Raw genomic sequence first — 9,805 nt, forward strand, 5'->3', positions numbered from 1 at the left:
GCTAGGTGGCGCGGACGATGACCTGCTCATCATCCGCAACCTCCCTTTGCTCTTGTCGGACTCAGCGCGAGCCTGGCTCGAGCATCTTCCCCCCTCACAAATCCACGACTGGCGTGACTTGGTGAGGATTTTTGTTGGGAACTTCTAGGGCACATACGTGCGCCCTAGGAACTCCTGAGATCTTAAGAGCTGTAGTCAGAAGCTGGACGAGTCTCTCCGAGACTTCATCCGGCGCTTCTCTAAACAGTGCACCGAGCGTCGGTGACTCGGAGATCATCCAGGCTTTCCTCTTTGGCACCACTTGTCGGGACTTGGTCCGAGAGTTAGGCCGAAACGTGCCACGCTCTGCTGCCGTGCTCCTCGACATCGCCACCAGCTTTGCCTCAGGTGAAGAGGCTGTTGGAGCCATCTTCCCCGACACCGACACCAAGGGAAAGTGGAAGGATGAGGCCCCCGAGGCCTCAGCCTCCCACCTCCCCAAGAGAAAGAAAAAGGGGCGCATGGGGAAGTAGGAGGTCCTGGAGGCTGATCTGGTCATGGCCGTAGAATGCAAGAACCCCCGAGGCTTCAAAGGCCCTAGGCCTTTTGACGACATGCTCAAGAAACCTTGCCCTTACCACCAAAGCCCGGTCAAGCATGCCCTCGAGGACTGCTCCATGCTGCGGCGTTACTACGCTAGGCTTGGGCTTCCCGACGACGACGCCAAGCAGAAGGGCGCTGGCGGCCGGGACAAAGACAAGGACGATGGGTTCCCCGAGGTACGCAACGCCTTCATGATCATCAGTGGGCCCTCAGCATGCCTTACGGCGCGGTAGCACAAGAGGGAACGCCGAGAAGTCTTCTCGGTCAAGGTGGCCACCCCCTAGTACCTCGACTGGTCTCGAGAGGCGATCACCTTCGATCGAGATGACCACCCTGACCATGTTCCGAATCCCGGGTAGTACCCATTGGTTGTTGACCCGATCATCGGCAACACCTGACTCTCCAAGGTGTTGATGGACGGAGGCAGCGGCCTCAATATCCTCTACGCCAACACCCTGGAGCACTTGGAGATCGATCGGTCGAGGCTCCGAGGCGACGTCGCACCCTTCCACAGCATCGTGCCAGGGAAGCACATGTGACCCCTCGGGCGCATCGACCTTCCCGTCTGCTTTGGCACCCCCCCAACTACCGTAAGGAAATCCTCACCTTCGAGGTAGTCGGGTTTGGGGGAGCCTACCACGCCATCCTGGGATGGCCGTGCTACGCCAAGTTCATGGCAGTCCCTAACTATACCTACCTCAAGCTCAAGATGCCAGGCCCTAGTGGTATCATCACAATTGAGTCCACGTACGAGCATGCATACGACTGCGACGTCGAGTGCATCGAGTACGCCGAGGCCTTGGCAGAGGCCGAGACCCTCATCACCCACCTCGACCAACTCAGTGGCGAGGCGCCTGACTCCAAGCATCGCGCGGGGGCATTCGAGCCCATCGAGGCCATCAAACTCATCCCGGTCGACCCCGCCCGTCCCGACGACCGAGCGCTGAAGATCAGCGCCACCCTCGACATCAAATAGGAAGCCATGCTCGTCGACTTTCTCCGTGCGAATGCCAACATATTTGCATGGAGTCCCTCGGACATGCCGGGCATACCAAGGGAGGTTGCCGAGCACGCCCTAGACATTCAGGCCGGGTCTAGACCGGCGAGGCAACGCCTACGCCGCTTTGACGAGGAAAAGCGTAGGGCCATCGGAGAGGAGGTACAGAAACTCTTGGCTGCCGGGTTCATCAAGGAAGTGTCCCACCCAGAGTGGCTGGCTAACCCCGTGTTAGTCAAGAAGAAAAATGGGAAATGGAAGATGTGTGTAGACTACACCGGTTTGAACAAAGCCTGTCCAAAGGTCCCCTTCCCATTACCTCGAATCGATCAAATCGTTGATTCCACTGCAGGGTGCGAGACCCTGTCTTTCCTTGATGCGTATTCTGGTTACCATCAAATCAAGATGAAAGAGTCCGACCAGCTCGCGACTTCTTTCATCACACCATTCGGCATGTACTGCTACGTGACGATGCCCTTTGGCCTCAGAAATGTAGGTGCCACGTACCAGCGGTGCATGACCCAGGTCTTTGGCGACAACATTGGGCGAACCGTTGAGGCCTACGTAGACGACATCATGGTCAAGACCAGAAAGGCCGAGGGTCTCGTCGACGACTTGAGGATAACCTTCAAATGCCTTAAAGAGAAGGGCATCAAGCTCAATCCCGAGAAGTGTGTGTTCGGGGTCCCCCAAGGCATGCTCTTGGGATTCATAGTCTCAGAACGCGGCATTGAAGCCAACCCAGAGAAGGTCTCCGCCATAACCAGCATGGGACCAATCAGAGACCTTAAAGGAGTATAGAGGGTCATGGGATGTCTTGCGGCCCTGAGCCGCTTCATCTCATGCCTCGGTGAAAAAGGTTTGCCTCTATACCGACTCTTGAGAAAATCTGAGCACTTTTCCTGGACCCCCGAGGCCGAGGAAGCCCTCGACAGACTCAAGAGACTACTCACCAACCCTCCCGTCCTGATACCCCCGGCCATGGACGAGGCCCTCTTACTCTATGTCGCCGCAATGACCCAAGTGGTCAGCGCTGCCGTAGTGGTAGAGAGGCAGGAAGAGGGGCATACTCTGCCCACCCAATGACCTATTTATTTTATCAGCGAGGTGCTCTCCGAGACCAAAGCACGCTACCCCTACATCCAGAAGCTGGTCTACATCGTAGTCCTGGCCCGGTGTAAACTGCGTCACTACTTTGAGTCGCACCCAGTGACTGTGGTATCATCCTTCCCCCTGGGCGAGATAGTTCATAACCGGGAGGCCTCGAGCAAGATAGCCAAGTGGGCTGTCGAGCTTATGGGGAAACCTTGACCTTTGCGCCTCGAAAAGCGATCAAGTCTCAGGTCTTGGCTGATTTCGTGGCTGAATGGACAGATACCCAACTGCCACCTGCTCAAATTTAGACGGAGTGCTGGACCCTGTACTTCGATGGATCCCTGATGAAGACTAGGGCAGGCGTGGGTCTGCTCTTCATTTCTCCCCTCGGAGTACACATGCGCTACATGGTGTGGCTCCACTTCGCCGCCTCCAACAACGTGGCTAAATACGAGGCCCTCATCAACGGCTTACAAGTCGCCATCGAACTTGGGGCACGGCGCCTCGACGTCCGAGGCGACTCGTGGCTTGTCATAGATCAAGTGATGAAGGAGTCAAATTGCCTCAACCCCAAAATGGAGGCTTACTGCAAGTTGGTACAACGCCTAGAAGACAAGTTCAACGGTCTTGAACTAAATCACGTCGGGCAGAAGTACAACGAGGCAGCCGACGAGTTGGCAAAGATGGCCTCGGCACGGGCCCCGGTCCCCCCAAACGTCTTCGCCAGAGACCTCCACAAACCTTCCATTGGCTGCACCTCGACAATAGAGGAGGGCCCACCTGTGGAACCCATGGCAAAGCCCGACACCCCCTCTGCTGCTGAGACCCCATCGACCGAGCCCGAGGTCATGGAAGTCAACGCCGAGCCTCCGCAGACCGATCAGGACACGGATTGGCGAGTCCCGTTCCTCGATTGGCTTGATCAGGGGGAGCTTCCTGACGACAGAACCGAAGCGTGACGGCTTGTGCGCCATGCCAAGACCTACGCCCTCTACAATGACGAGTTGTACAGGCAAAGTCCCTCAGGTGTCCTCCAACGGTGTATCAGTGCCGAGGCGGGCCAAGCCCTGCTTTGGGACTTACACGCAGGCGCCTGCGGGCACCATGCGGCGCCTCGGACGCTCGTGGGGAACGCTTTCCGCCAAGGGTTTTACTGGCCGATGGCGGTCGCCGACGCTACCAAGCTAGTATGCTCCTGCGAAGGATGCCAGTACTATGCTCGGCAAACACATCTCCCGGCCCTGGCCCTACAAACTATCCCCATCACATGGCCGTTCGCCGTGTGGGGTCTCGACATGGTCGGGCCTCTACAAAAGGCCCCCGGGGGCTACACCCATCTACTAGTATCAATCGACAAGTTCTCCAAATGGATCGAGGCTCGTCCGATCAATCAAATCAAATCCGAGCAGGCGGTGCTGTTCTTCACTGACATTATCCATAGGTTTGGGGTCCCCAACACCATCATCACCGACAACGGGACGCAGTTCACCGGCAAAAAGTTCCTGACGTTTTGCGACGACCACCACATCCATGTGGCCTAGTCGGCCATAGGACACCCAAGGACCAACGGCCAAGTGGAGCGTGCCAACGGCATGATCCTACAAGGCCTCAAGCCAAGGATTCACAACCGGTTGAAAAAGTTTGGCAAGAAATGGCTCGCCGAACTCCCATCGGTCATCTAAAGCCTGAGGAACACTCCAAGCCGAGCCACGAGATTCACACCTTTCTCCCTAGTCTATGGGGCCGAGGCCATCCTCCCCACTGACTTGGAATATGGTTCCCCGAGGCTACAAGCCTATAACGAACAAAGTAACCGCACCACCCGAGAGGACGCCCTCGATCAACTGGAGGAAGCCCGAGACGTCGCGCTACTACACTCGGCCAAATACCAGCAGAGCCTACGGCGCTATCAGGCCCGACGCGTCCGAGGCCAAGACTTAAAGGTAGGCGACCTGGTGTTGAGGCTAGCACAGAGCAACAAGGGCCGCCACAAGCTGACCCCGCCATGGGAAGGACCGTACATCATCGCCCAAGTACTGAAGCCCAGGACCTACAAGCTGGCCAACGAAAAGGGCGAAGTCTTCATCAACGCTTAGAACATAGAACAGCTACGTCGCTTTTATCCCTAAATTTCCAAGCATTGTATATGTCATTTCTCGAAATATAATTAAAAAGCGCTCTTTAGTTGATCTAATTTTTCGAGAAACCCCCGAGCCCATCGCAGGCCTCGGCAATACAGTAACATGACAAGGGAGACTCGGCTCTACCTCGGCAAAACCGAGCCTCCCTCGGGGGCTAGATGGGGGACTCCCCCGAGGTCCCACGCACCCTTCTTTAGTTGTTTTTCGCAGAAATTCCTACGCCAAGACTCTAGCAGGCTCTGACGAATCATTTGCAAAAACTCCTCGAACCAAGGTCTGTTTCCTAAGCGAGAGGTCGGTAGAGTCGCGAGACTGCCTATGCCTCTAGGCTATGGCACTCCCTCACTACCTCTCGCTCAAGGGACGGCTTAGGCCCCAAGGGGGTGTCTTGCAAACAAAATCCGATCAGGAGCAACAGAGGGCAGAGGCTCGAAAACATAGGAAAAACAACTAACAAACATAAATACTTCAAAAGTAAAGGCCTCGACGGCCACAAGCATTACGATACAAAAAATAACCCCTATTCTATTTTTACATAGCCCCTGGGGCCCAGATCAAGGCTTAGGGCCTTTAGCACCGGCAGTTGGTAGGGGAGGAACCACCTCCTCTTTGAAGAGCGTCGCCAGCGCCGTCCCAGGGCCTTCCGCCGCCTCCATCAGCTTCGTGACCACTGCGTCCGCCTCCTCGTCATCATCAGGCAGGACATACCCATCACTGATGGCCGGAAGGTCGACGCCAAGGTAGTGAGAGGAGATGATGGCCAACGCCCGCTTGACACCCGTGTGCAGCGCCCCTCGGAGCCGCTCGCGCATCTGGCTGCTCAGCGCAATCAAGCGGCTCCCCAGGGAGCTGCCTAACTGAATCCCCTCAACCTCCAAGGCCTCGCAGGTGGAAAGGGCAGCACGTTTCAGCGCCTCGTGCTCCTCGATCTTGGTCTCGAGCACCGTCTGCACCGCGCTGGAAGCCTCGGCGGCCCGAATGATCTCTGCCTCCAACTCTGCACCACGGAAAGTGGAATGAGGTCGAGTGAGGGAAAAAAACAACCTAACTTAGGGATGGAAGCCCACGGAACTCACCCTTGGCCTTCTGCCCCTAGCATCGGGTCTCGGCCTGACAGGCCTTGGCCTTCTCCTTCAACCGCTGGGCCTCGACCCGAGAGGCCTCGACCGCTCTGGAAGCTTCACTTTCCAGCTCTGCGTCATACAAGGAAGTTAGGGAGCGAACATAAGGAAAAGGAAACAAAACCAAGGGACTAAAACTCACCCTTGACCGTCCCCCTCCAAACCACAGCCTCAGTTTGTGAGGCCTCAACTGCCGCCAGGGCCTCGTCCAGGGCGCCTTTCGTTAGCCAGTGCGCACCCTCCTCTGCCCCCAGCTGCCCAGCGAGGGCCTTGACCGAGGCCGTCGCTTCTTCGGCCCAGGACCTGAAGGCATCCCGATCACTGACCGCGCGGGTAAGCTCCACCTCCAACTTTTTCACCCGCGCCGCCAGAGGGGCGAGCTGCGTCTGGGCCGTGGCTGCCTCGACCTTTGCGTTGGCACAATGAAGGCGGAAGTCCTCCACCTCCACGCTTCACGCCGACAGGAGCTCGCTGGCGCCGGCAAGAAGGTCCTTCTGCCGCTGAAGCTGGTCCCAGACGCCCCTCTCCCACCGGAGAAAGACCGACTTCCCAAGGGACCGAGTCTCGAGCTCCTGGGGAAGCAGAACACAGGTCATTGATTGCCACAAAACCAGAAAAGAGCAACGTCGCGCGAGAAAGGAAAACACAAACCTAGGCGACTCTGGGCAGCTCGTCGGCCACCACGGACAGCGTCGTCCGCAGTGACCACTCCGCCAGCTGGCGGTATTGCTCGAAGGTGCCCCAGCACCTACCCTCAGCTGCATCCTCGAGGGCGAACAGAGGCTCCCCCTCAGGGTCGTCTCGACTTCGCCACAGTACCTGTGGGTGATCCCACCCATGAGGCTCGGGTCGCACCCGCACGAGGGCCGAGCTTCCCTCGTCCAGGATCGGCGCCGGCTGCTCCACGGCACCGGTCTCCTTGGCATCGACCACCTCTAGCGCCCGGGAAGTATCGTCGGAGGAGATTGGATAGACCTCCGCCTCCTGGGCGCTCCCTCGCAACAATGGCGGCCCCTGAACCAGGGGCGCCACCGAGGCCTCTGCCGCCTTCATCTCCGCCTCCTCGATCAACGGCCTCGCCGCCATCACGACGACCTCGACGGTCTCGGGGGCTCCAGCCTCTGCCATCGTGGCCTCAGCGAACGCAGAAACACCGACCGCGGCCACTATGGTCTCAGCGGTCGGGGGCGTCGTGGCCTCCGTCGCCTCAGCCTCGGAGACCCCAGGGGCCTCGACAACCAAGGGCAGGCTGGCCCCCTTCGACTCGCGGGCCTCGCTCTCATAGGGCGGAGGCACTCCCTCCCTCGTTTGTATAGGGGCTGCCTCGGTAGCCCCTCCTTAGGCGGCCGGCTCCTTCGGATCGACCCTCATCGACGCCGCTCCGCGTTGGATAGTGGCTTGTACCTCCACCACCTAGTGGGTGGAGGAGCCGGAGCTCGCCTTGAGCGCCTTAAGGGGCGCCAAGGGGAGGTCATCCGCAGGCCGCTTCCGACTAAGGAAAATTAACCTACAGGGTCAGCGCGAGACCAAAAAAGCGAACAGAAAACACTATGACCCTGCCAAAAATACACTTACTTTGAACGGGGCGGCAACCGCTTCGCCATGGCAAACCTCATCCGCAATGGCGGAGGCGGCGGCAGTGGCATCGCCTCCGTATCCATCGGCGCCGGTCGGTCCTCAGCAGACCCCAGCGCCCCTTCGGTCCTCTGCGGGGGCGGGGGCGTCGCCTCCACCGCCACCTGCTCCACCACGGCCACCGAGCCTACCGGGCTGACGGCGCGTTTGCCTAACGCCCGCGCCTCGGGCGTGTCGGCCTCGGCCCTGAAGCGGGCAACGGCCGGCCCTGGGTCCGCTTCTCCTCCCCCTCCTGGGGGTGCCGGGCTGCTTGCCAGCGCCCCAGGCACCACCTCCACTACGTCAGGGAGGTGGTCCAGGGGACCTCGCCCCCCCTCACCCTCATCATTCCCGTCCGAGGCCTCCGTCGACAACGATGTCGACGGGGATTCCTCCAACGGGAGACCATCCTTCCATTGTTGACGGCGGCGCTTATCCAGCTCCTCGCGCGCGAGGATGTGCTTCGTGTGCTTCACTGCCTTGGCGTCCTTTCGCCTCTTCTGTGCATCGGCGTGAGTGCGGTTGATCGCCCGCCGCCCCACGTCCTCGAGAACGGGTGGCGGAGAGGAGCGCACGTCCCTCATCCCCTGAAGGAACGACAAACACGCATAAGGGAACAAGGGGTAAGGGGAGACTGAGGAGGCTCAGGGGCTACAGCGATGCACGACTCACCAGCGAAAGGAACCCCCGCGATGGTCGCATCGCGAAGGGGGTCAAGTTGCCGCCCTTCAACTTCGCCTCTACCGTCTCCCCCACCCGATGAAGAATTTCCTCATCGGAAAGGGCGGAGGAGGACATCCAGATGCCCTCCATGGGTTCGCTCGGCTTCATCTCAAACAGCTGCCGCCGCCAAGCCATCAGCGGTAGCACCCTCCGGTGGTGGAAGGCGGCCACAACCATAGCCACGGTGAGGCCATGGGCCCGCAGCCTCGCCAGCCCCGCCAGGAGCGGCTCCAGCTTGGGCTGGTCATCCTTCGGGACACCCCACTTCCATCTCTCTGGGCAGCTCCCCACAATCTGCCCAGTGTAAGGGGGAAGTCCTCCGTCATCGTTACGAAGGTAGAACCAGCTTGTGTACCACTGTCGGTTGGAGGACATGAGCTGGGTCAGGATGTAGAGGTGCTGGCGGTCCTGGCGCACCTGGAGAGTGCAGCCGCCGGCCCTCGTCGCCTTCCTCTTACCCGACATACCCGTTGGCTTGGTAGTGTGCCCCGCTTGGAATAGGTGGAGCCACAACTCCCAATGGGGAGCAATCCCCAAATACCCCTCACAGACGGCAACAAAGATAGCCGCCTAAGCAATGGAGTTGGGATTGAAGTTGTGGAGCTCCACGCCATAGTAGTGCGGGAGCGCCCGCATGAACCGGTCCGCCGAGACGCCGAGGCCACGCTCGTGGAAGGAGACGAAGCTCACAATGTAGCCATCATGAGGCCTTGGCTCTGGCTCGCCAAACGGAGCAATCCACTCTGGCCTAGTGGGGTCTGTCACCGGGCGGAGGAGTCCACCGTCGACAAGCGACTGGAGCATCTCCTCGGTGACGTTCGACGGATCCCAGTAGTCCGCCCCAACAACGACGATGTCGCCGGCCATCGATGTGATGGAGGAACCGGGTGTGGCGGTGAGTTTTCTCTCTCCCTCCCACGCTCCCGCTTTTTTCTCGCTTTCTCCCTAGGCTCGCTTTTCTCTCCTCTTCTTCCTGGCACCTGCTGCTCTAGCAATGGCTCGACGGGGGCGGCGCTAATGCAGGCAAGGTAAGATGAGAAGGGGTGAGACTCGTCGGGTATTTATGCAGGGAGGAGGCAAAACGAACGGGCGACGGAATTGGGGAGGTTTTCCCCCCGTCCGGCGTAGTTAACCACGAGCCGATTTCGTCGGCCCACGAGCCCACGTCTCCCACATTAAATGTGAGGACAGTTATGTCCCATCCACCACGTCACGCTCGGCCACTACAGCACTAGGCGTTGTTTCGCCTCCCCATGAAACCGCCTCAAAAGGCGCGCCACCCGTTGCCGAGCCAATAGGGGAGACACTCCCCGCGGCCTATTCCTTTCGTATGAAGGAACCAGGCTCCGAGCCTATTACGATCCAGGGGTTCAAAGGCTGGGCCTCCAAGAGGTTTTGATAGCCGCCCCATGATAACAGAGTCAGGAACGACCGTGGGCGAGCCTATACGGGGCTGAGGCCCAAGCAAGCGAAATGCTTGGGACGCCCAAAGTCATGTCCGAGACCGGTAGGAAAGTCTCCGAATGGGATCC

General features: G+C 59.2%; 2 protein-coding genes across 2 annotated transcripts; one reads left to right on the top strand and one right to left on the bottom strand.

Moving 5' to 3' along the window:
- The first annotated feature begins 3,249 nt into the window (after positions 1–3,249).
- On the top strand, positions 3,250–3,633 carry LOC136488840 (uncharacterized). The gene has a single exon (XM_066485642.1). It carries the CDS (start codon positions 3,250–3,252, stop codon positions 3,631–3,633), a length of 384 nt encoding a protein of 127 aa, XP_066341739.1.
- Positions 3,634–7,349: 3,716 nt separating this feature from the next.
- Positions 7,350–8,363, bottom strand: LOC136488842 (uncharacterized). The gene is made up of 3 exons (XM_066485643.1): positions 8,223–8,363; positions 7,548–8,137; positions 7,350–7,443 (listed from the first exon to the last, which is right to left on the bottom strand). The coding sequence occupies exons 1-3, from the start codon at positions 8,361–8,363 to the stop codon at positions 7,350–7,352; spliced, it is 825 nt and encodes a 274-aa protein (XP_066341740.1).
- Between the last annotated feature and the right edge of the window lie 1,442 nt (positions 8,364–9,805).

This window comes from Miscanthus floridulus, chromosome 10, assembly GCF_019320115.1.
Source record: "Miscanthus floridulus cultivar M001 chromosome 10, ASM1932011v1, whole genome shotgun sequence".
Lineage (NCBI taxonomy): Eukaryota > Viridiplantae > Streptophyta > Magnoliopsida > Poales > Poaceae > Miscanthus > Miscanthus floridulus.